General features: G+C 47.5%; 2 protein-coding genes across 2 annotated transcripts in view; one reads left to right on the top strand and one right to left on the bottom strand.

The window, feature by feature from the left end:
- Window positions 1-27,053, bottom strand: part of LOC143695177 (uncharacterized) — a 213,823-nt gene that overhangs the window by 85,411 nt on the left and 101,359 nt on the right. Inside the window, exon 4 of the mRNA XM_077185610.1 lies at window positions 4,512-4,612. Within this exon, the coding sequence (XP_077041725.1) occupies window positions 4,512-4,590 (79 nt within the window). The 5' untranslated portion in view covers window positions 4,591-4,612. The remainder of the gene's footprint in view (window positions 1-4,511; window positions 4,613-27,053) is intronic.
- Window positions 6,820-10,130, top strand: FOXB1 (forkhead box B1). The gene is made up of 2 exons (XM_077185609.1): window positions 6,820-7,212; window positions 7,642-10,130. The coding sequence occupies exon 2, from the start codon at window positions 7,666-7,668 to the stop codon at window positions 8,626-8,628; it is 963 nt and encodes a 320-aa protein (XP_077041724.1). The 5' UTR covers window positions 6,820-7,212; window positions 7,642-7,665; the 3' UTR covers window positions 8,629-10,130.

Genomic DNA, 27,053 nt, shown 5'->3' with positions numbered 1-27,053 from the left:
GCTGAAACTGCCGTCACCCAAAATACAGAGCAAGGCTTTTACAGGTCGCGGCTCAAGAGAGAGCAAACTTGGACGGAAATACTACCTCGTAGAAGAAATACGAAAGGGCTCTCCTCTGAATGACAGCGCAGACATCTCGCTCTCAGAGCTCAAAAAGCTTTGCCATTCCCAGTGTCTTTTATTCCCATGTAAAATCTTTGCTCGCCAAAAGGGGAAAAAATACTTTATCAAATTCTATCCTTTTTAGCTGGTTGGATGCTGTATGACTACCATTTCTCTCGATAATAAATACGGATAAAAAAATACATGGGTAGAAATCGCTGCGGGGAAGTCTTTTCTAAAGTTAGATCCAAAGAATTTCTTCCAGGAATGAAATATTAAAGAAGGTTAATATGGTTTTTGCTGCAGAGCTGAGGGTTGATGGGAAGACGGGAGCTTCGCTCGCATCGTGAGTATAGCGGGCGAGAGCGGAGGATGTCAACAGATACAAGGGAACGATGGAAGCCGCTGGACTCGGGAAGCGCAATGAACGCTTCGCCTGCAGCCACCGTCCCGCCCTGCCCTCCCGCCCCGCTGCACGGCCCCGAGCGTGCGGGGCGCTGCACCGCCGGCCCCGCGGATCCCCCTCGTCGCGGGGTGGGCGCTGAAGCCGGCCCAGAGCACGGGGAGGGGCGAGCAGCCCCTCTGCCTTTGCGGCCACAGGCGCGGCCGAGGAAGCGCTGTCGCTTCCCCGCGGGACGCAGGTGCGAGCGCCGGGGGGGCTCCGGCGGGCGGTGCTGCCCCGTCCCGTCCCACCGAGGAGCGGGGCCCGGCGGGGGCGGGGAGCCCCGGCTCGGGAATTGTGTTCCCTGGCCCCGGGCAGCTTGGTGGGTGGCGGCCGGGCGGGGGCGGCGCGGGGAGGGGGCGCTGCGGCAGGAAGGGAAAGTGCAGAGCCCCGGCGCCCACACAGCCGCACCGCACCCCCCCACCGCGCTGCGCCTTCGCGGCGGCAACTTGAGGATCTGTTTGCAAACATGCCCCCCGCCAACAGAGAGAAAAACACAAGCATTCAAAGTTCTGACCCTAATTAAAGCCCGGCTCGTTAAAGACTTCACACAATGCGGGAAAAAGTTTGTCCGAGCCTGAATTCCTCAAGCGGTTATTACCTTTGCTTATAAAGAGGGGAAACAACCGTAACGTGCGCGCCATTATTCTTGTGGATATGCAATTTAAAATCATCGTCAATTGTCATAAAAACCATTTCACAATGTTTGGCTAAGAAATAACTTAGTAATTTAAAGGTGTTTTTTGCCGAGTGACACGCACATGCAATTCAAGGAAGATTTACATTGCTTACGGATTTTGAACCGCCGCTCTGACTGCAGCAAGAACGGGACTCAGCCTAACATTTTTTGTTTTCTGGTTTTGAACAGAACACCAAGGCAAGAGCAGACTGTAGGAGAAAGTGTGAATGGGATGAGTATGTTATGTTAAAAAAGGCTCATGATAAAAAATAAAGTTTATGAAACGGATGGATCTGGAAAGAAGAGTCCTTGGAAAAAAAAAAACACAAAAAAACAAAACAACAACAAAAAAGGAGATAGAAAAGAAAGAAAGAAAAGAAAGAAAAAGGAAAATCAAGTTTGCTCCACCCAGCTATTAACCAAAACACAATACCTTTTTCTGGGTGGTACTGCACAGAAGTTGATTCAGTTTTGACAATGTTGTTTAGCTATCATTTGCTATTTTGAATGAATGGGAGCAATCCCCCTTTTTACAACAGTTGTTTCCTATTATGGAGAGGTGCAGCAGTTGAGGGCAGACATGTGAAAGTGGCTGTTTGATTCCCTTTTTCATCCCCCTGACCCTGCCTTTGTCCCTCCTCACCCTGGGAATGTCACGCCTCACTACTTCACTTTGAGATGCTCTAGAAAGTGGCTTTGTTATTCCCTTTTAGACATACACGAAATTGTTCTCATTCCCCCTGCTGTAAAAGATACTTCAAATTGGGACTCGGTTCACAAGTGCAATGCAATTTGGCTTAGCTCAACCTTTGTTCTGCTTGTACAAATGACCAAACAGTGCACACATTATACAGTTGATCTACTGCTCCCTTTACACCAGAGTTAGCGGCTGGGAGAAAAGCAAGTTAATCCCTTCAATACTAAGGTGGCATTTTCAATATTTCCTACAATGTGAAAAGGAGAAGAGAGGGCAGCTTGAAATGCGACATTTGTTTAAAAGGGAAGATTAAAAAGAAAAAGTTTGCGAGGCCTCCCCTGATACTTCTCCAAATAAATAAATAAACAAACCAATAAATCCCAAACGTGTAGATAAATACTCCAGCATCTCCGGGAAGGCGAGGGAAGTTTACCACAAAGACAGACACTCAGGGCAATAACGTCGAGACTCAAGCTGCAATCCGCGCTACCAGCTCGGGACTTAACAAACGCTGCGGAGTCCCGGCCGCCCGAGCCCGCGGCCCCGCGCGCACCTGCGCGCTCCCGCGGGGGGGCCGGGCCCGCAGCCCGGCCGGGGGCAGCTGCTGCCAACGAGGGGCGCGGAGAGCGGCGCGGGCAGCGCTGCGCGCCCGGCCCGGCCTCACGCACTCACAGGGTGTGACCCTGGCACCCCTCGGAGCCGGCCCAGGGAGCTCCCGGCCCTGTGGAGGGAGGGGAGGCGGAGGTGCTGCGTTTACCGGCGCGGCAGAGGGGAAAGAGCTCTCCGGGAAACCGGCTCCGATCAGGAGCCAGGTGCTCCGGAGCAGCGCCGAGAGCCACGAGCGGGAACAACAGCCTCCTCTCAGGGTTAAAGAATTCGGGTGGTCCCAGCGCGGGCTCTCTGAGCGCTGGAAAAGTGCGGAACGGCTGCCCGGGGCCGAGGCCCGACAGCGATGGGCTCGGGACACGGGGGACGCTCCGTCCTGGGGTGCGCCCCGGCAGTGCCGCAGCGGGGCCGAGGGCCGGCTCGGGCTGGCGGCGCTTGAAATCCCCGACGGGACAGCCGAGGGCAGCGCATACAGGCAGCCGGCTCTCGGGAGGGCGACAGCGGCGAGAAGAGAGCGGGGGCGGTGGCAGGGCCGGCCTAGCGCGGTGCCCAGAGCCAGGAGCCCCCAGCGGTGAGGCTTGGCCCGGCCTCCCCGGGCACAAAGCACATCCCAAGCTATCGGGAATACGGGTTTGGGGAACAGTTCTCAATCCGGCCCTTGACAGGCAGGGGGAGTTTGTTTAGTGCTCATTGGGAAAGGAACAAAATCCTTTTGAAAGGGCGCTAAGTAGTTTCACGCCAAAGTGGCAGATTTGGTGAAGAATGTGGGGTGGGACAAAGCCCAGCCGTTCCCAGAGCGGCCGGAGCTATTCGGGAAACCGCACCGAGAATTCAAGCACACAGAAAAGCAGGAGACCCCAAGTACCTTGGCCTCCATCTCCTCAGCCCCTGAGAAGCAGAAGAAGCAGAACCATTACAAAAAAAAAAAAAAAACCAAAAAACAGGGCAAGGCTTAGCCGAAACGCAGCCGCAACCAACAGCCTGCAGTTGACTTTCCAAAACGGGGGAAGCTTGCTCAGACACTGGCATTGTGTTTCGCAGCCTAGGAAACCCTAAGAAGCTGGTACTTCCCCCCTCCTCTTTTCTCCCAACTGGTTTGTAAATATTAACAAGGTTGTGAGTATTCTCTCACACAGAGTGGGTTTTTTTATCCTTGGAAAACTTCTTGGCTTCCCCCCACAGCCCCTCTCCCACTCCTCCCCTCTGCAAAGCTACACACCTGCTTGCAGCCACAAGGATTCAAAATCAATATTGTATTTGTCACTTTTCTGTCTCCTTTTCCTCTCTCAACAGCCCTGCTTGCCACTGAGGCGAATTGTGGATTTATGGAGGAAAATTAGCATAAATTATTACCAAATCTGTAAACGTGTGTGGTCTTGCTTGTGGGAAAGAGGGCTATTGCAAACCTTCCATGCAGAAAGGTGGTCCATGATGGGCTCCATGCAAGGCCTGAATGGCTCTTGTATGAAATAGATTTCCATTGGGTTTGAACATTGATATAATTGACTTATGTGTATTTTATATAGTTTTCCCAACACTTCCTCTGAGCCCCTTATTTGAATTAGACTTCAGAAAAACGTCTATTTGTTTTGGTTTTCCACACAATGGATTTGGATTCACTTCACCTTCTCCTCCTCCCTAATGTTGGCTTTCAAAGTAAAAGGGAAATGCTACAATTACCTTTAAATGCTATATTGCCCAAGTCTATCATCTGTTGCTTGCTTAGCATGAGATGAAACTTTGGGTATCAATTACTAGGAGGACTTAGGCTGCCCTACCCCTTCAATCGCACATTCCTTGCAATGGAAAAAAAACCCCAAAAACAAAACAAACAAACAAAACCCCAAAAAACCAAACCAAAACAACAAAAAAACCCCAACCAAACAAGCAAACAAACAAAAACCCCAAAAAACCAAAAAAAAACCCCGAAAACCACAACCAAAAACACAAACCAGGAAAAAACATCGGACGCCTCACAGCCATACCTCGTCTGCACTCCGAGTAGCAAATGACAACGGAAGTCGACTTTCCTTTAACTTTACAGCTTTGGGTTCCTTTTTGCATCAGCTGGTTTGTTTTTTTCTTTCTTCGAAAAGAAAAGGTACCGGCAAAGAGAAGAGGAAAAGTATTTGTCAGTTTGTGGATTTTCTGAGCTGTCTTTTAGATAGGCATCCCAGGAGTGAACTTGGGCCGAGAGACAAAACCTGAACTGGGAGTGTTAGAAGTTGGGGATGGGGGAGCTGGGTGTGTGGTGTGTGTGGGAGGGAAGTATCCCTTACACCCTCTTATTTGGGGGCTCTCAACACAAAAACAGAAGCCTTCTGTCCGGTGTTAGGGGAAGCTGGGAGGAATCCCTCTTAATTTCAGAGTATTGTCTTTCCTACCCTCTAAAAAATATCATCGTCCCACCACCTCTTACCCACCACCCCACCCCCTCAAAAAAAAAAAAAAAAAAAAAAAAAAATTTGGAGGCTGCCTTCCTGCCCTGCCTGGCTGGATGAAGCATCTCAGAGCCGAATAACTGAGCAAGGCAACTCCCGGGCTCTGAGCAGCACAAACACTCCCGGGCCCTCTCTGCAAGGGGCAGAGGGTAGCATGTGGCAGGTCTAGCCCCTCAAAAGGGCTCCTTAGCTCGGCAGCGCGGGGCCGGTCTGCTTCTCGGATTCCTAGAAACACAATTATTTACTTATTATTCTCTAAACGACATCCTGCCCCGAGAGAGAGGGATTAGATGGGACCGAGGGCAGCCGGGCTGGGGCGAAGGGAGCACGGTTTAACACCCACGAGGTCGGCGCTGGTCGCGATGTGAAAATGCGTTTTGAGGCTCCCTGCCAGGTTTGAGGGAGCCCTGCTTGATGGGGACCGTCCCTCCGAGAGGACTCCAAGGCTCTCGCAGAGCCCGTGTCAGCAGCCGCGCTGCACAGAGCCGCCGCCGCCGCTCTCCCTCCCCCAGCCCGGCTATTTTTGCTGAATTAAGAAGGTGACATTATTCTTCTTTTCAAGTACTTCTGTTAATATTGAAAAACGTGTGCTTGCATTTCAAGCGCGCGCGCTCAGCCTCAGCCATTTCAATATTAATGAAATTGTTTAATCTCCTAAATTCATCGTGTTTAAGTTACGTTTTGGTGAGTTATTGACCGACTCCGAAATTATTGTTAATGGAGTTGATGTGTATTCACCACGAAGGCTCTTCCTCCCCGGGCTCGCAGCTCCCGAGACAATCTTCAGTTCTGGCTCTAGGGTGACAGGATGCACAGCAGCCTCAGGAATACACATCATGCAAACTTCCCTCCTGTGCCAGGGCAAGCCTGGCACCTTCCGGGCCTGATCCTCCCCCCAGGACGGACACAGGCTGGCAGCGAGCTGCTCGTCTGGGCTGCGGTTGCAGGATCGGGCCTTGGCTCCCGGGGAGGAGGGAGCACCGTGCACCAGAACGAGCCGCAACTCGGCTGCTCCACGTCCTGCCTGCTCCCACACACACAAGTGCGCACCGAGAAGCACACGGGCAGGAGAGCAGTCTGCCACACATCACGCAAAGCCCGCAGAAGGCGTCAAGATGACGATGTTTAGCAGGGTGACGCTGGCACGGACCCGTTAGCCCCGAGCCCTCGAGGGCGGCCGGACAGTCCCCGGTCCCGCGAGCAGAGCGGCGGCGCGAAGGCAGCTGGTTACCGAGCACACCGGGACCGTGTGTCCGCTCATGAGCCCTTCGCTTGGTATTGAGAGCAACTCCCGCGTCTTTACACCAACAGGTCCGCGGAACCAGAGCAGCGGTCCTGCAGGGGCTGGGGCGGGCTGCGAGGATGGGGGGGGGGACGGGACTGACTTCCCGGGGCGCTACCGAGGAGCCCCGATCTTACCGCTCGAAAAAACCTTCGCTCGGGGAGAGCGGATTTGGCAAAGAGAAAGTCCCTCGTTACAGGGGAAACAGTCGCCTTAAGTTAGCCAATAATACAAATCAGATAACAATGCAGAACAAACAGAATACCACAGCCAAGCAATTTCCATGTCAAACATCCCACTGCTCAGTACTTCCATTTGTAAGTGTGAATTGCAGACTAAGCTTCCTGCAAAGTCCACATAGAGGTTAGTGCATACCTTCCCCCCACCCCCAGCCACCGGGTACCATCGCACTGCAATTCCGCTGGCGGAGCCTTTTCACCCCTCGCCTTGTCTTCAAATGGAAATGATTCCCATTGGCCCAAGGTGTCCATGTAAATAGGTGTAAATGAAACCAGATTATGCCTTTCTCTCCAGCCCCCTCCTCCCTGCTCCCCTCCCCCTGCTCCCAAGGCGATTGTCATATGATAGCAAAGAAGTGGCACATTAATGAAGCGCCTCTACAGGGGTCTTTTCTGCTCATGTCACCACATAAAACTATCAGATGGTTAGAGGAAGGACATGGAGGCAACTAGTTAGCTCATCGCCGCTGCAGAGAAGCAAACAAGCCTCTGCTACAGAGCAGCTGCCGGTGGTGTAAAAGAAGCTGATTCAGCCCGCGAAGGCGAAGGGAGGGGTGTACAGGAGGATTCCCAAAACCAAGCCAGCTCGCTGCCTCCTCAGGACTAAACTGCAGCAGCGTGGCCGCGGAAGGAGCGAGAGACACGCCGGAGGAGACGGGTGGGAAAGAGTCCGGACTCCCAGCTGCGTCCCGGATGCGGACTGTCAACTTCCAGCAACTTTAAGGTGGGCACATGCAGGGGCTGGCATGGAGTTGGGTGGGAGTCGAGGGGAGGGGATGGGGTCCCCTTCATTCTCGCAGAGCCCAGAAGACAGGGCTATCACAAGAGTAACTTCACGGACGTGGGCTCCTGCGGGAAGGCCAGGCTGAGGGAGGCCGGAGCTGGGAGAAGCACATCGCTTTTCCCCCTGCGGCGGCACAGAGCTCTGGGCTGTTTTCTCCTGCCCTCATCTGCGCCCCACTCCCCCACCCCCGCGCCCCGCGTCCCCCGTTTCGAGGGCTGAGATCCACCGTGCCCCTTCCCCGTGCCCTGCTTTCTCCAGCCTGGCCCCAGAGCCACCGGCTGACCCGGCTGGGTGTCCGTGCAAATCCTCTCGGACTCACCTCTCTACCCCCTCCTCCCGCCCCCTCCCCTTGTCGCTGCCCTTCTGCAGATCTCCGCGGGTCGCCTAGCGAAGATGCCTCGCCCGGGCAGAAACACTTATAGCGATCAGAAGCCTCCCTACTCCTACATCTCGCTGACCGCCATGGCGATCCAGAGCTCCCCGGAGAAGATGCTGCCCCTGAGCGAGATCTACAAGTTCATCATGGACCGCTTCCCCTACTACCGGGAGAACACTCAGCGCTGGCAGAACTCCCTCCGCCACAACCTCTCCTTCAACGACTGCTTCATCAAGATCCCGCGCCGCCCCGACCAGCCGGGCAAGGGCAGCTTCTGGGCGCTGCACCCCAGCTGCGGGGACATGTTCGAGAACGGCAGCTTCCTGCGCCGCCGCAAGCGCTTCAAGGTGGTCAAGTCGGACCACCTGGCGCCCAGCAAGCCGGCGGACGCGGCGCAGTACCTGCAGCAGCAAGCCAAGCTGCGGCTCAGCGCCCTCGCGGCCACCGGCACCCACCTGCCCCAGATGTCCACGTACAATCTCGGCGTGTCCCAGCCCTCCAGCTTCAAGCACCCCTTCGCCATCGAGAACATCATCGCCAGAGAGTACAAGATGCCCGGGGGCCTCGCCTTTTCCACGATGCAGCCCATGCCGGCCGCCTACCCCCTCCCCAATCAATTGACTACGGTGGGCAGCTCCATTGGCACGGGCTGGCCCCACATGTACAGCTCCGGCATGATCGACACCGCCACCCCCATCTCCATGGCCAGCAGCGAGTACGGCGCCTACGGCGTGCCCATCAAACCGCTCTGCCATGGGGGGCAGACTTTGCCGGCCATCCCCGTCCCCATCAAGCCTACCCCCGCCGCGGTGCCAGCCCTGCCCGCCCTGCCCGCGCCCATCCCCACCATCCTCTCGAACTCGCCGCCCTCCCTCAGCCCCACGTCCTCGCAGACGGCCACCAGCCAAAGCAGCCCGGCCACCCCCAGCGAGACTCTCACCAGCCCGGCGCCCGCCCTGCACTCCGTAGCTGTGCACTGACCCGGGCCGCCTGCACGGACGCTGCCTTCCCCATTCTCCCAAAGTTTCCTCGGAGCTCTCCTCCCTCCCCTTCTCTCCCTCCTTTCGCTTCTTTCCCCTCTCTACTCTTTTCCTCGAAAGCAGAGACACCTCCCCGCGGGAAGCTGAGATCTGCGGTTCGCCCGAGCTCCCTTTCCGCCTCGCCCCTTCAGCCGAGCCCTCCCCTCGCGGCTCGGTTTCTCCCCTGGTTCTGAACTTTGTTTTCCGTTCTTCTGAGGCGAAAGGAACCGGCCCGGCCCGCCCCCTCCCGCCCGGTAGGAGCTGCCGCTGGCATTGCTAGTTTTCCAAAAGTACTTCAGGCATCCTCGATTTGTCGGCGACCAGGCAAGCCTGGCTCGGCGATGCCTCTTTCCCTTCTTTTGTCTGGGGAAAAGCAGGGGTTTATACAGGACCAATCTCTAGTACCACAAACATGGATGGCTGCTGTGTCACCGCGTGAGAGCAGCGACGTTTCCAGCCTCCAAGCAGCAAAGGCTTGGATCTTGGAAACGCCGGGAAGCGCTCGGTGTCCTTTGTTGGGTGCGTTTCGGCGGGGCAGGGCCGCGGCCCCGCGGGCTGAGCGGCCCCGAGCGGGAGCGGCCGCAGGTGAGGGAGCGGCGGGGGCGGCGCGGAGCGGGACCCGCGGGGGAACCGCGCCGGCCGCTCCGCCGGCCACACCGATCATGTTTACAAAGCGCCTGTGTTAATGTAAATACTGAACTTGCATCTGTACTGTAAATCAGATGAGGTCCCTTTTGCAGTACCTGTTGTAACGTGGATGTTTACCGTAGTTTTCAGGTGAAAGAGAAGGAGGAGTTGACTTGTCTGTTAACTTCGGGTTAACCCGAAGGTTTGGGGGAGCTGAGGTTTTCTTTGTTGTTGGTTTTTTTGGTTGTTGTTGTTATTTTTAAATTTTTATAGCTATTTACTTCATAGCTTAAAACCAAACAACCACCATAATCATAATAAAAATAAACATGTTACCAAGCACACGACCCGACATAGCTTAAAGAAAAGCTGTAGAAGTCACTGATAAAATGTGGAAAAGTAATACAACAGCAGGTACAAACTCTGGAGGTCATCCTGATTTCTGCTGGAGCTTTGCAGACGAGAGGGGGCTAGGGAAACTGTAAATGTTTGTGCATATGAATGATTATAAAATGTGTAAAATGCACTTTTGTTTGATATACTCCTTTCTAGTTTTAGGTAGTTTGCTGGAAACCGAACTGTTGTTCTGTTGTGAACTGCTTAAGTTAAGAGAAAAAAAAAAAAAGAACACGCCCTCTAAACAGCATTCGTGTCTATTGAAACTGTAAGGACATTTCTTTTAAACTTTTTTTTTCCTGTACAGAATAAGCATGGCATTTAAAATATTGGTGTTCTTGTTCCCAGCATGTGTGTTTTAAGACAAAGGTTAAAAAGTGTCTACGTTAAATTATGAACCTAGTCCAAATAATATTTTCTCATTAAAATATGTAAATTCAGATTTAGTTTCTTATTTGTCTTTTTAAAGAGTTAACACGAGAAAAGTAAAAACACTAGTTCATGATGAAGGAATGGTGTTATTCCAATATTTAGATAATCTAAACAGCCTTTTCACACAAGGTTAGTATAAATATAGTTATTAATATAGCACAACTTCTTAGCTAGAATTGTCATTATCACCAGTTTAGCAAAGGGAGAACATGTTCTGTGGGGTTTATATCTAACATTTATTTATATCTGTACATCTGTGCATACACACACACCTGCATTTGTGCCCTATACACTTATACTGAATATAACCACATATTACATTCATGCCTGTGTCTATGTATACTCATCACCTACTTACTCCCAGCTGCATTTTCTCTAAAAAGTGTAAAAATTAGTAACCTTCTGCAATATAGAGCAAACATAAAAAAATCTTTAAAGAATTAGTTACTTTTTTTGGACTGAGAACACTGATTTTTTTTCAGTAGTGTTTTTTTTACAATTGGCATTGCAAAATTTTTTTTGAGTTAAAGTGAGCTGTTGTAGCCTTTTACCTGGCGTTTAAACCTGCTCAAGCACAAGTTAGTCCAACCACTGCTAGAATTTCTCCATCCTTATTGATCAACACTTTCCCAAACCGGTAGTTAGCAAAGTGGAACACAATCGTACCAGTTTTTCTGTAATTCAACATACAGTCCATTTTAAAAAGTAAGGGCAAAGTATTTACAATGAAAACTGGATTCTGAACACTTCTGAACACAGATTCCCCAAATCTGCCAGGGATTTTGCAAGGATTCTGCAACTGTTGAAAATCAGAGAAGCCATCTAGTGAATGAGTAAATAGATGCCTTTGAGATGAGGCATTCTGCGAGCAGAGTTACAAGACAACTGAAGTGCTAACTAGCAAGAAAACGACATTGTATTCTAATGAAGCGGCAGGATTCACGAATTCTACGGCAATGATGTTACAGAGGTTTTGTCTCCGACTGATCTCACTGAATTTCTGGACCATAAACACGGTAAGTGACATCCCCATTTCCTTACTACACACCACAAGATCCTTGCAAAAGTTTTAAGATTAATGTAGAGGGCAATTAATCCAGTTGGGATCTTTTTTTTTTTTTTTTTAAATAACGGATCCCACACACAGAAAAAAGGTGGAAAATACATGAATCATTGGGCTGATTAAAATGCATGAAGCTGCTAAAGCTTGTCGGATGGGGGACAACTGAACTCATTCATCAAGTCCAACCCACGATTATATCAACACGATCAGTTGAAGAAAGCATTCAAAACTTATCACCAGATCAATGGACACATAACTCGACAAACTTTCCTAAACAAGCGATGACCTACATTTTTAGACAACGAGGAAGCTTTTTCTCCTTCCCTTTTTTCCTTAAAGATCTAGCAGTCAGAACAAATCCTCAAAGATGAAATCCGAGCCCGACTAACAAGATGAAGCTGCACTTTCAGAGTATTTTTTTAAAACCATATAGTAACGGCGGAGATAAAGATCTGAAACGATCATACCCCAAAGCAAAATACTTTCAAAAGGTGCGATAGGTTTCTCGCTGCACAAGGCGAGTGTGTGACTCGCCACCGTAGGTTTAAAGTGCCATTTTCGCCTTTATCTCTGCGATTGCCCGAGACTGCCCCAGCCCGGGGACCCTCTGCTCTCCGCGCCCTCTCCCTCCCGCGGCCCCCAGCCCGCGGAGCGGCCGCGCAGCTCCGCGCATCTCCGCCCGCTTCCCCAAATGTTGCGATGCTGATTTCAAACAAATACGCGGCTCAGCGCGTCGCTTGAATTTACTGCTTTGACTTGTTAAATCTCCCTAATGGCTCAAGTCCAATGTCAATAAACACAGATCTGAAATAGAGCAGCAACAGAAAACAGCGCGGAGGGAAGGGGCGGATGGGGGGGCGAGGGAAGCAGCCGCGGCCGAGCCCTCCGTCCTGTTTGGACATTTCCTGGGGGGTCGGGGGGATTCTTATTTTTTTTTAATATATATTTTATTTGCCAGCGAGACATTATAAGCTAGGCGTACTTAATGCAAAGACACCGTTCATTTCAGACAAAAGCTCTTTTCTTCCGGAGGATGGGTTGGAGCCCGGCGGTGCAAGGTAAGCCCGAGAACCCAGCCGGGCTTGGCGGCTCAGGGGCTTGCTTCATGTCAGCGCATGGTATGTGAATCCTTTCTCGGCTGCGGTTCTTTTTTTCCTTTTTTTCCTTTTTTTCAATTTTTTTTTTTTTTTTTTTTTTTTTTTTTTTGTGGTCTTGTTTTGTTTTGTTTTCTCTCTCCTCGACATGTGACAAGACACCACCCCACAGGACTGAATCCTCTATTGAAGACAGCCAGCTCCTTCTCACTCAGAATATTTATTTTCTCTCGAACCGCGCCTTGCAGGGAAGGGCGGTCTGTGCCAGGTAGGGAGAAAAGAACTCCCCGGCGACCCCTGAGAGGGAGTTTTATGAGCCAGACTTTTTTCAAAAGTGGTCCTTGGGAAAGGGAGAAAAAACTTAGCAGCTTCATCAACTTCAGTGCCGAATTATCTCGGAATCTTAATATAAATGTCACTTTGTGGGTTGGTTGTGGGTTTTTTTGTTTTGTTTTTGTTAACAAAAAGAAACCGAGGCTGTGAAGCCTTGGAGGGGCTGTATTTGTTTCTTTTAAACTAACAACAAATTATCTAATTAATATGTTTCAATTACAGCATGAAAAAGAGAGGCTTTGGACCGCCTGCAGTGGGTTTACAATAGCCCCAGAGCCCACTATAAGAATTTACAATAACTTCACATCTGTTTCTTTATTTCCCACTTTTCGAGTCTAAAACTCCTCTTGAAATCACTTCAAACCGTAGCCCAAGTTATGAAATATGGTCTCTCTGCCAGGAAAAAAAAAAGGTAGAAAGAAAAAAAGGACAAAACTTTGCAGATCGAGGCTTCATTTGCAAGCTAGAAAGTGAAAGCCCCATTGAAGAGCATTAAACAAATATATTAGAATTCTGTCACTTTATGCAATTGAGTAGATCAAATAAAGGGTCCCAGGCCACTTCATTCACTCTCATTCACTTGAATAGAAAATGCAAAGAATAGCAAACCTAGACTGGGCCACCGATGTAGATTTAGCCCTTTTTTCTGAGAGACAAAAAGGCTGAATTTTCACAAACACATTGCTGACTCGGGGACTAGGAAACCAGCACTGAAACCCCTTTGGAATTTAAATTCATTTTATCTTCTTCTCTCTTTCTGGGTCCCTTTGCGCTACGGGGCGAGTTGCACTGGCACCCTTGCTTGGAAAAAAATACAATACAACAACAACAACCAGGAAAAAAAAAAAGTTCCAGATTTTTCCAGCGGAGTCGCAGTACAGTTTGGAAGGTGATGTTTATATTTGCAAAGAGAAAAGAGGGAAGAGCTGCCCTTTGCCCTAAGGATCGCAGCCCCTTCAGCCTCTTCTCGAAACGCCTGGGCAGAGACTCCTGCCCGGCTGCTCTGCGCGGCTCTGCGCACACTCGGGGCTGCCACACTCGGGGCACACCGGGGGTGCCACACTCGGGGCTGCCACACTCGGGGCACACCGGGAGTGCCACACTCGGGGCACACCGGGGGTGCCACACTCGGGGCTGCCACACTCGGGGCACACCGGGAGTGCCACACCCGGGGCTGCCACACTCGGGGCACACCGGGAGTGCCACACCCGGGGCTGCCACACTCGGGGCACACCGGCAGTGCCACACTCGGGGCACACCGGGAGTGCCGCACCCGGGGCTGCCACACTCGGGGCACACCGGGAGTGCCACACCCGGGGCTGCCACACTCGGGGCACACCCGGGGCTGCCACACTCGGGGCTGCCACACTCGGGGCACACCGGGAGTGCCACACTCGGGGCACACCGGGAGTGCCACACCCGGGGCTGCCACACTCGGGGCACACCGGGAGTGCCACACTCGGGGCTGCCACACTCAGGGCACACCGGGAGTGCCACACTCGGGGCACACCGGGAGTGCCACACTCGGGGCTGCCACACTCGGGGCACACCGGGAGTGCCGCACTCGGGGCACACCGGGGCTGCGGCCGGGGCAGTGCGGGGAGCTCCTCCCCTCTATCCAGGGCTGGCCTTGCCCTGGCTATGCCCGCAGGCGAGGCCGGGCACTGTGCTCGTGCTGCACATCACAGGGCATGGCAGCACAGCCGTGTCCATCTGTGCCACTGGGAGCAAGCAATGGGCAGCAGAGACATGGCCACTCTTCTCACAGGGGTGCACCAGAGGGTGCCAGCTGCTGTATCAGGACCAGGCGACCCTGCCCTTGCTTCTGCAGGTTTTATGTGTGAAGTTGCCTTATCTGCCATCTTCTCTCTGCTGGGGCCCTCAGCACTGAGGCAACCAAAGCAGGGCACAGCACCTTGGCATCCAAGGTGGGCCTTGGACCTCCTCCCTTACATATCCCTAACATGGCCACACCAACGTGTCCGACAGGTTCACTCACACCACAACTACAGGCACTACTAAATAAAGGCTCTTGATTTTGCACTATTTTGTAGGGACTCAGTATTAATTAAGTAGTAAGTAGAGTATTTTGCATTAATTAGAGCAGCTCCTCAGAGAGATATTACAGCCAAGACTAATCTTATACCACAGGAAAATGCTCAGCATTTCCACTGCCCCCAATTACCACAGACAGCACAGACCACCTGCATGTGTTGGGCTTGTTTGCACTAACCTGTAGACATTTTTCCCAGGAATGACATCAAGGAACTTTGAGGTTTACTGCTTCCATCCTCCTTGCTGGCTTTAATGACTACTAGATAGACAATAAATAAGTAGGGATTGAGTCCAAAACCCAGACCTGGTTCTACTCCTAGGTGGGCTCACCAGCCACAGCCTTGACAGCTTAAGGTGCCTTCTCAGACTTAAAAACCTCTAGTACAACTGCTGCCTGCCAGAGGATCTGGGAACTCTTGCTCCCAAGGCTGTTCTCCTGAGTCCATGTTAGTTCCATATTTTAACAGCCTAAGCTACTAATTAGGGGGCACATTTATTCCTATTACCAGCAGTGCCACTGTATTACAAATTAAACATGAACAAATACAAACTCAAATGAAACAAGGAAAAAGTAACCAGAGCCTGTCTTCTGGAATACCTGAACATAAAAGCACATGAAGTCATCCAGCTTTTGGCCAAAAAGAGCTGCTTTAAAGGTTAGGTCATACCGGAAATTCTGCTGCAGAATATCAAGGTGGACAAAGCATCCATTTCAGAGCAGGGAATTCTCCACTGCTAGCCACAGATTGGCAACCATTTCTTCACACCGTTGCAAGCCCACCTCTTCCACACCACAAAAGTGCAATTTTTTAGCAACTTGAGCAATATCACCGTCAGATTCTCTCTGATCTCTTCCTGTATTTCTCTCCTGCATGGGCATTCTCTCTGTGGCTCTGACTCCCAGATTTTCATCCCAGCCTAATGATGTATGCTGCTGGGAGCAGAATACTGAGAAGCTGAAAGGTGCTGTCTGCATCCCGGGGTCTTTAAAACATTTTTGCTTTGTGCCTTGGAGACATCCCTCCCTGAAGGCTAATGGGGCATGAACAGCTCCCCCAGGTCTTTCCCACTGGAGTGCTGGACCCACTGAAACACAGCTTGAGTCTGGTCTCCCTGTGCTCCTGCCTCTCCTCAGCTTTTCACTGAGCTGGGCTATTCACACCAGTAATGAGCCTGCCCACACACACAGGGATGGGAATAGGCCTGCACAGATCTGCTGAAGGACACCACAAACTGTTTGTGTTTCTTCTCAATTTGTGCTGAATGCACTTGAGCTCTTGTTGAACATAATTTCATAATTAACTCACATAATTTTCAGGTTAAGGAGGTTCTCTGGAGAACAGGGAAGAGGATCAAGCGAGGGCTGATCCCTGTTACACATAATTTGGTTCCAAATTGCTGTTTTGTTTGCATCTGTGAGAACTCTGAGAGAGAGAGGAATTCTAACAGACATGAAAGCAGATTTGAATGATTTCTACACACCTGCAGAAGCTGTTAATAGTAATACTCATTTCCTTATGAGCTAGAGCTTCCTCATCTTTGCTGGATCTAGAAGGGTTGGGTATCTCTGGTGGCTCAGGGAAGCAGACACACTCCTGAATGTAAATGGGCATGGGGACAAGCTGGACCACCCTGAGCTGCTCTCCTCACCAGCCAAAGGATGTTTTACAGTACCCTGTATTCAGCCATTCATGATTTGCAAGACTGGCTCAGGAGTTTCTCCCTAAAAATGCCAAGTACTGTGTATGGCAGAGGAAGACACACAAGTCCCTTGACAGACCATTCCCCAGGAGGGGAGCTTGTCCCTTGCTTGCCCTATCACTGCTGAGTTTTCTCATCTCTCAGGCCTAGAGTCCTGTAGTTACAGCACAGCTCACCCAATTCATGCTTGCAAATGCCTTATACACTAAGGGTGAGGCTCAGGGTAAAAATTTAACTGCATAAAAATCCACAGAAAATTCCCAGTGAATTAAATAGAGTTCCACTATCAAGGTTTTTTCAGAGCATTCAGATGATTTTCTGATTAGGTAAGTATTCTGATTAGGTAAATATATATTTCTCTCAGTTTGGGGTGTCACATTCAGTGGATATGGAAGGTCACATGCAGCTGTACACAGCTGCCCTAATGCTGCATGGCCATGGGCAACTCTGAAAGCTGTGGAAAATGTCTACATTCTTTGTCATTTTTTCTTCACCTGTTAGTCCAATGCTTTCAGACCATAAGCCAGAAGCCATTTTTTTTTGCCTCACATGCAGAAGAACTTGCCAAAGAAGGGCCAAACCCAGACCAAACCATGTTCCACTCTGCCTACAAGGTTTGGATGTTTTTGTGTTATTGTTGTCGCTGGTTTGGTTTTGGTGGTTTGTTTTTTTTTTTAGTTAGTTGGTAAATTTTTGAGTCCTTGGAGGAAGAAATGACAGCTCATCATCCATTTTTAGGATGCTAGGGTACTTTTCAAGATGTGGACTCATCTACCTGAACATTACTAAAATAAGCGTCCTAAATATTTTTGGCAAAACTCTAGAAAGTTTAAAGTAATTATCTTTTCAATGTTTTGACTCCACCTTCTCAATAGTGAGGAATTTTTCAAATCCTTTTGCATCAAAACCACATGATCTGCTTCTCATCAGTAATACCTGAAATGGATTTCTTCCCTCCTTTTCTAACAACAAACACATCATTGGAAATTCTCCAGCATTCAGGTTCTCCAGAATTGGTGAGCAAAGCATCAGGCACTGTAAAACCTTTGATAAGATCTTACTAATAGTGGGTTTTCTTCTGAAAGCATGACTAAAAGAGCTGGTAGAGGAATTCCTGTGAGGACTCCAGGGAGGGCTTAGCTAAATCAGAGCCACAGGACTGGTCATGTCCACACAGGGGGACAGCAGGGCCAGAGAGGAGCAGCGAGAGCACGAGAGGGTGAAACTCCTGCTCTGCCCCCACACAGCCAGCACTGCCCAGCACAGTCTGCAGAATGGACACCACCAGCTGCAGGCAGCCTGAAATTACCTTGTTGTCTTCCTCACTCCTTCAGTGAACAAAAGGAGGGACAATTAACAGTAAATTCCATTGTCTGTACATAGTTAGATACTACAATTTCTCTTACTGCCTATATATACTTATATATTATAAATCCCTTTATGGTAAGATGGTTGTGATAAGTCTTTTGAAGGCACAGGCTCATCTTGCAGAGCCTTGCTTTTGAGGAATTTGGGTTAGGGGTTTGTTTCTTTTTTTTTTTTTTTTTTTTTCCTTTTTCCCTGTCAGAAGACATACAAAGATATGTCTTTTTATCAGCTTGCCATTACTCTGAGATTTTTCCATAAGCTCAAGATCAGGCTCTTTTGAAGTCACTGCACAGGAATCACCAGGGGCATCTATTGCATGTTCAAATGAAGGCTCTCCATTGGAAAATCAACCCAGTGCTGCCTGTAGCACTCCAATTCTATCAAAGTGCTCCTCTTTCTCTATCTGCATTGATGTGTCCGAGTTGTATTTCGGAGAACAGCATTTTCCTCCTAACTGGTCACAGGCATAAATTATAAAACAAAATACATTTCTAAAGAGAAGTAAAGCCTTGTCAGACCACGGAGAGTCTGACAGCCATCAGATCACACAGCCACCCAGAACATGAGAAAAGAAGAAAGCACATGAGACATCTAGCACTCTGGATCCCTCGTTAGCCCTCCCTTTGCACTGAGGACTGTGTATATCTAAGTGCTGCTTTTTCTTTTGTTCAGAATATCAAAAGTCCCTCGACATTATTCTATTTTCCTGAGCATTCTCCTTTGTCAGTTCCTGCAACTAAATAAAACAAGCCAAACCCCAAACTGTTTCTCCATGCTCAAACTCTGATTTTTTTCTTTCCAAGTAAAGATATACTGCTTAAAAGGACAATTTTGGGGTCAAATGCCACTGCAAAGGAACTCAATGGGATGAATTTGGGTCAGTAACAATGCGTTCCTTAGTTCTCAATGCAAGTCAGGGAGGTTATGGTTCTGTCAATGTGGATGTGGCACAGTTGGGTAGGAGGTCAACAGCACAGAGTTAAGTACTATTTTCAGCATTGTCTTCTCCTTCATCCTTTTGAGGATACAAAGCAGAAGCTGTCAGTATTCATCCACTTGAGTGCTGGAAATACCTCTTAGGAAAGCTGGGAACTGATCTTGCAGAAAAACAGCAAGCATCATTATATAAGCCTGGATCCTTGGAGTATCCTGGCATAAGGTGGAATTGCTTGTATCTCTCAGAACAGCAATGGTAAATCCTTTCTCTCTGGAGTGGGGGATGCAAATCAAGCCTGTCCATTTCTTCACAGTGTCAGACAAGAGGAAAGGCTGTCCCTTGTCCCCTGTCCCTTGAGGCAGTGGGTTTGGTAATTTGTTTTGTGTCAGCTCAGGTAATTCATGTACCAGTAGCAGCATGAGGCTTCAGAGAGGCTGATTCACCTCTCAGAAGCTCCAAACCACAGCCTCTCACTGGGCCTTAGAAAATGTTTCACTCTTCCAAGCATGCTACATCATGCACTGTAACCTACCTTTCTCTCTTTGCATTAGTAAATGGTAAATGTTAATTTGAAAAGAGAAAACTTCTTTGTTACAAATATTTTTTCATTCTGCCTAAAGCTTCTCTTTACTCTGATGGAATTATGATTGACTCATATTGTCTGTATGGAGGCAAACCCTCCTAATACACTGCTTTAGCTAGAGTAAATGGACTGAACAAATCTCTATAGCAAGCTACCAAAGCCTGCTTTGTGTGCTCCTTATTTCTGCCCAGCAGAGCTGGTGTCATTTCAGCTGTGCAGAGCAAGACTATCAAACACAAATTCATGTACAAAGTTCCTGTGCTGCCAAGGTGTGTATGCAAGTACCCACTATGTGCACAGAAAGCATCAAGCCCATTAGGCTCAAGCAAATGGGCATGAAAATGCCACCAATTTTGGTTTTGCTTCAAAATAAAACCATATTTCTCAATCCTTGTGGACAGTTCAAAACTTTGGTGCCATCTATTTATTTGTTCCTTGCAAGGCAGCCAGCAATGCAATGAAGCATATACAATTGTGTAAACCAAAGGATTCAGACTATCCTTGGATGTTTCCATTTAATCTTTCACTTGCTGGCATTGAGTAATTAACACAAAATGACTGGAAAAATGAACAGTTTGAAAAAGATCTGCTAAAATATTGATTTTAATTGTTTTCTCAACTAGTGGCAGCATCCGGACCAAGACACAAAGAAAACTTTATTTTTTTCTTACAGGCCCTCTCCATGACCTTGTTGGGAACAGCACAAGGATTTCATTCTGGAAGTTCTGTAAGGAGCTGTTAGTACTGGCACTCAGGGATCTTTCTCTGGACACAGAAGCTTTTCAAGATTGTACATTCCCATTCTTTATGCTGTTATCCTTTCAGTCCACAATACATCTCCCATTGATCTCAGTGGGGATGGCTGACAGACAGCAGTACTGAAAAGCACACTGTAGTGTAAGCACTGGAATAAATTTACCTGATACCCTACAGATAATGGTCTTTGTTCCCTAAACTACACCTGCCTGAAGAGCCCTCCTCCCTTATTTCTGTATGATAACCTACCCAACAAGAGCAGAGGGAACAGAGCTGCCTGCTGACTTGTCAGAGGAGGCTCCACTGATGGCTGGCTTGTTACTGCCATACACAGTGAACAGTGCTTGGGTTCAGACTGCTTTCCCTCTGGGACTAATTTGAGCCTATCTTTTCTATCTAGTCAACCTTTTAAGAAGCCATTTAAGAGAACACTTTAAAAAAAACTAAGGAGCTCAATTAGTAGAAAGAGAAGTTTCACTTCTCTCAATTTTGACTGAAGCTGGGCAAAACATTCAGCATTGCTTGGGTTGAGAGAACAGGCATAAAATATATTCTCTTAAGCCTCACTTCTTCAGCAAACCAGGATAAAACTTCCAAATTTAGTTAATACCACCAAATCCCATGTAGTCACTAGGATTGCCTGGGAAATATTCTCTACCTCCACAACCATCTAAAAAAATCAAAGTAACACATCAATCTCATCACCAAATTGAAGCAATTCTCTTCAGCCTCTAGTTTGTGATCTGAATGATGCAATTTTCAAATGTATTTTCTCCTTGTCCTACTCTTTGTCTTAACTCCTTTGAACTCCTTGTTCAATACCAGCAGATTAATATTGCATCTTACAAAGAGGAATTAGGATGGATTTCATTAATGCTAACAACTTGGCTATGATCTCACCATATGAATATACCATAAGTAAAACATTTTTTATGCCAAATCTTGGGCTTATGAAACACTGAATTATTTTGCTCAAAATCCCTGTCAAGTTTCCATTAATTACTGATAAATGCTAAAATGGTGCAGCAAATAATCTCCTCCCATTTGGAACATGTGTACTCCCTTTGGGACTGGCCTATTTACAACAGCTATGATGTTCCACAGGCTTGGAAAGAACATGGGATTTCTTTCCTTCATGCTCTGAAAGCATTCAGACTTTTTTTTAAGGGTGGGTTTGTTTTTTTTTTAAATTTCAGTTTTCCTACATTTCCCATCACAGGCTTGCAAGTTTTTTCTCCTTTGATCTGAGAACAGACCAACCCTGTACAGGCAAAGAATCACCTCTCCTCCATGTGTGCATGGATATTTTAACTTGGCCCCCAGTTGTTATAGGTTTATCAGGTTCAGATATCTAATCTCTGGGAGACTCTGCTCTCTGCATCAACACTCATTCCACTGGTAACATGATTCATTATTTATTTAGAGGGCAGGAAAATGTGAATTTGTGGCCTAAACCTGAGTCTGAACATTTGTGATTAGAGACAGAACTATTCCACTTAGAAAGAGGAATGTCCTGCTTTTAAGGAGCAACAAATATTAATTTATTGTTGCTGAGATCCCAATTATTGTTCAGTACCTGTGAGGAATTTGCAAAGAAAACAGATGTCAGGCTACAGGTTGTGCTCTGTGCTATGCCCAAAGAAAATGTGGTCTACTGAATATTTCCTGGTAAAGGCCTGCCTCTTTCAATCCCTTCTCTTCTACCAGGAGATCCCAGGATCAATTCTAACTTACAGCTGGACTTGTGGCCATCATATCTACAATCACATCTACATTTCTGTTACATGATCCTAACTGCTAATTCTGCCTGGCTGAACAGACACAGCCATGTAAATACACTGAACAACATCTTAATTCAAACAGAAAAGGAGGCTGCAGAACTTGATACATTTTCCATGGAAAACAGGGGAAAATCCCTTCTACCAGTTCAATGTGAAAAAATAAATAAGAGTGAATCAAAACAAAAATGTTTGGAATTGATTCTAAAGTATCTGAAGACATGAAAGTCATTAATATTTATGACATCAAATATTAGTTATATTTGATGTCTAACAAAGACTTATGTTTCATTGGAAATAGCTTTCTTATTTTGTCATGAATACAGAGGCAGCCTTATTAATAAAACAAAATACCATAAAAGAAAACAAGCAGAGACTGAAGGTTCTGCTAGTTTTTAAGGGTTTGTATTCTGCTATGTTATGTACTTATTTTTGATGGTTTTCCCCTTAAATTATGAGCTTGGGGAAAGAGAAGAAAATAACTTGAGTGTAAAGTTTAAACTGCTTATAAATAAGACAGATATGTTTGAAGCTACATTTCCTTGTCTGGGGAAAAAAAAGAGCTACTACACAACACACTTAAGGATCATAAATCAGTTCACACACACAATCTCTGAAGTCACCAAGTGCAGCATTGCCCCAGCTGTGGATCCAGTCCTGGGTATTGGAGCACGTGTGCTCCCAGAGCCTGAGCAGGACTGGCTGCTGGGGAGCCAAAGCACAGCTGTGTTGGCAAAAACGTGTCTGCTCACAGCTACCACATCTTTGGCTTTTGTGGCTCAGAGACAGGACAATCAAAACAGAAATGCACTTCCTAAAACTTAGGAAAAATAGGTTAATACTCCAACTCATTCATGGACTCCTGAAGTGCCCGTAAGGTCTTACATGGAAAAAAAATATTAGAGCAGATGGAATCTCAGGACACAGTAGAATCATTTAGGTTGGAAAATACCTCTAAGATGGAGTCTAGACTTAACAGAGCACTGCCAAACCCAACTCTAAACCCTGTCCCTCAGTGTCACACCTACGCATCTTCCAATGCATGCAGGAATTTTGACTCCACCACAGGCATATTTGTGGGGCTCCCAGACGAAGGGAGGAAGGATGCATCTGACTCCATGTTCTTAGAAGGCTAATTTATTATTTTATGGTACTATATTATATACAAGAATACTGTACTAAACTATACTAAAGAATACAGAAAGGATACTTAGAGAAGGCTAGAAAGACACTAAAGAAAACTTGTGACTCTTTCCAGAGCCTTGACACAGCTTGGCCGTGATTGGCCAACAAGTCAAAACACCTCACACCAGAAACCAACAAAACAATCACCTGTTGGAAAACAATGTCCAAACACATTCCAAAGCAGCACAACGCAGGAGAAGCAAATCAGATAATTATTGTTTTCATTTTTCATTTTTGGAGGCTTCTCAGCTTCCCAGGAGAAAATCCTGGGCAAAGAGATTTTTCAGAAAATACAATGGTGACACACCACTGCCCCTGAGGGGCCAATTCCAGTGCTTGACAACGCTGTTCATGAAGAAATTTTTCCCAGTATCCCGACATCCAATCTAAATCTCCCCTGGCACAATTTGAGTCCATTTCCTTTCATCCTATCACCTGTTACCTGGGAGGTGAGGCCAGCCCCCATCTGGCTACAACCTCCTGTCAGGGAGTTGTAGAGAACAAGAAGATTCCCCCTGAATCTCCTTTTCTCCAGGCTAAACTGCCCAACTCCCTCAGCTACTCCTCACAGGACTTTGATCCAGACCTTCCCCTGGCCTCTGGGGAGTGCTGCCCTTCTCTGGACATGCTCCAGCACCTCAGAGTCCTTCTTTTCCTGAGAGCCCAGAACAGGACACAGCACTCGCGGTGTGGCCTCAGCAGTGCCAGCGCAGGGAGATGGTCGGTGCCTGGCTCCTGCTGGACACACCATGGCTGCCACAGGCCAGGTGCCATTGCTCTTCTTGGCCACCTGGGCACACCTGCTCATGTTCAGCTGCTGTTGACCAGCACCCCCAGGGCTTTCAGAGCTTTCCAGCCCCTCTGCCCCAGCCTGTGGCACTGCAGGGGTTGGAGTGAGCCAAGGGCAGGACCCAGCCCGGGCCTTGCTGAAGCTCACACAGTTGGCCTCAGCCCACTGATCCAGCCTGTCCATACAATCATTTCCCTGTACCAGACAGCCTGAAACAGGCCTGGACTGCCTTGAAAGTACTTGTATATTCTCTTCTCTAAACTTACAAAGGGTTTACAACACCCTACAATGCTCCAGTATCTTTGTAGCTGGTATTTCTGAGACATGACCTATATATTCTTTGCTGCAAATATTCTATGTTGGGCCCCTTTGTGCCTCTTCTCCATAAAGAATCCAGTGCCATTTGCCAGACTCACAGTAATACTGTGCAATTGTGCACAAATGTTTGTGCACAAATGTTTGTGAAGGATTTGAATCCTATGGTAGGAGGAATCACAGAAGTATCTAAAACTTTGAACATAAGGAGCCTCTGAGAAATGTGAACCTCAGCTGCATGAAGCCTCAGGCTCAGAGCACAGCACAGAGCTGATGAGCTTTGGATGTAATTCTCTTATCACAGAGGGCCTGTACAAAGACCAGCACCTGGAAGAAGTGAAACAGAAGTGGAGTAACTTGCTCTGAGTACCTGCCTGTACCCTGGAAAGCTCAGTTAAAGAAGGTGCAAGTAAAGGCAGTATAAAAGCTCTGCACAGGACAGTTCAATACGTCAGACCCACACTTTCCTGCAACCTCAGAAAAGAAGACAGAAAGCTCTCTGGCAGTACTCAGTTTATTCCAGCCCCAACTCCCACTGCTGAGCCAGCCAGGGCCAGAGGCTCCCAGCTATAGCAACAGTGCCCTCACCAGCCAGAATTGCTCTTTTTGTGCCCTGGCTGCCACTTAGATTTATCTATGTATTTTATGTCTTCTCTCTGGGTAGGCAGAAAGGTTTTTTGGGTAGGTAACCTATGTAAATTAGAATACATGAATAAATTGGAAAGCTTATTTAATTATCTATGGACAAAGGAAGGATGACAGTTGTTTTGAATAGATAAATAATTTTGTGAATGAATCAAATTCTAGTGAAAAAAGATGTTGCACCTGCAGTACACTTAGTCTGATGACTTCACTAAGTTTGCTGCCCATTAACCATATTATAATCTTTAAAATATAATAAATTGGTCAGTTGCATAATTCCAACAGCATAGTAGGAGCACGATACATCTCCTTTCTGAGGTCAAGTGCAGTAAGCTGGAATTTTGCCAGGACAGGGAATGTCATGGTGTAGATGAAAATAATCTGTGCTTTAAGGGCTGAATTTGACTCTGTGTTTTGAAGATATGGGTTAGACCTGCATGACTGAGGAAAAAGAAGCCACAAAATTCCTGTTTGTTGGTTACACCATGAGAAAGTGAACCAGGACACATGGCAGGTGTCACTCCAGTGGGGGACATTGCAGCAGCAGAAATTAGTACCTAGGCCAAAACCTGGGTCCACTTCTTTTCTGTGGTTGAAAGGCTTCTGGGTACAGCACTGATGGCTGTGCATCATGGAAGATCTTCTAGGGCTATCCAACATTATAGAAATGCTGATAGATACTTAAAACTCATGGAAAATCTTGCATTATTTCTCAATACAGTGAGTATGCTCTGGTGAAGAAACAGGGTCCAAAACTACTGCTACATAAATCTGCTATGGGGGGACCATCAGGAAATCAGAAAAGTCCTTCTGTAAGCTGAATCCTACATGTCCTAGCAGAGCTGCAGCACAGTAGCTGTGTAAACTCCTTTAATCTAGCAGTGATTTTCATCTCTGTTGCTGAGGAAAAGCGATGCTCTAAGTGCTTTTAGGACTTTAAGGATCTAAGTCATATTCGCTAGGCTTATTTATTTATTTACCATTGTTTTTTTAAGTGTGTGGATTTCTTATCTGGTGCACACATGCAGACACAAGCAGAGGGAAAAAAAAGGAAGACAGAGCTTCTCTGTTGAACCAGCAGATGTTTGCAGTTGAATTTCCAGTGTTTCACTGGTCTGAAACCAGCCCTGTGCCAGCCAGGTTTGTCACTGTTTGCACAGCAAGTGCAGTCTCACTGCAGTCACCAGGTGCAAGGAACACAGGACTCTGCTCTCTCAAAACCTGGAGGAAGCAAACATTTATGGGAGGACTTTGAGAAAACTGGAAGATCTAAAAAGAATATAGGAAAAAGGAAGAATATGATACCCCTGCAGGATTTTGAGGGCAGACCAACAACAGGCGGCAGAATTCTGCATACCAGAAGAAACTCACCTTGAGGCTTGGGTTTACACATCTCCCTGTCCAGATGGCAAGGTCAAGTGCAGAAAATAGATAACTGTTCAAAAAACCTATATAGCTTTTTTTTTGTTTTGTTGCTTTTTGTTTGTTTATGTAATGAAAACTAAACTCTGATTCCATGTTTCTCAATAAAACTTGAAAAGAAAAATTCTGAAATAACTTAAAAACGGCTTAGTATAACTTTGTCAATCTCTGTCCTAAGTGACAACCAGCTTTTACCTGGACACTGATATGGGCAGTACTGCTGGGCATCTCCCAACAATGAGAGCTGTGACTGAGGTGTTGCTTCAGTGCTGCTGCAGTGCCCTTACATGCAGGATAAACTTGTCAGGGAGTTCAACTGGCACAGTTTTACCCCCATCAAAATTGCACCCAAATGGTACCAGATGTCACACTCTCTTGAGCCCTTCATGAAGATCATCATGCCTCAACTTCACATTTCTATCCACAGTGAAACCAATTAGAAATTTATCTATCCACCATTTGGGACTGAGCCCAAAGCCTCCTTTGCTTTGGCCTGCTCTGGGATGGAACAAGGAGCTGGAAGAGCCCCTTATATGTGTTTCCATGAGCCTTTTGCAAGGCAGGGGAGAAGATACTCACTGGAAATGTCCCTAATTCTAACCTAACTGGCCTGAGAAAGAACTGGCAGGTTGCACACAATGTTTCTGCTGCACATCAGAAATTGTAAGGCCAAATACTGGCTGTATATTTTGGGTGTAAGAATATGTGCAAATGAATGTCTGTGTGTGTGTGCAGGGATATTCCTAGAATTTGTTTTGTTTTTAAGATGTCCTAGAAATTTAACTGAACTCTCACATGGAATCAATTTAATATAGAAGACCAGGCATGGCTTTACTGGTATATCTTTCTTATGCATTTGTCCAATCAAAATGATAATGTAGACAAACTGTGGACTGCAAAGCATATTAT

This window comes from Agelaius phoeniceus, chromosome 13 (genome assembly GCF_051311805.1).
Source record: "Agelaius phoeniceus isolate bAgePho1 chromosome 13, bAgePho1.hap1, whole genome shotgun sequence".
NCBI classification, from domain to species: Eukaryota; Metazoa; Chordata; class Aves; order Passeriformes; family Icteridae; genus Agelaius; species Agelaius phoeniceus.
Note: the sequence above shows the minus strand (reverse complement) of the source record. Positions and strands in the feature narration are given on the sequence as shown.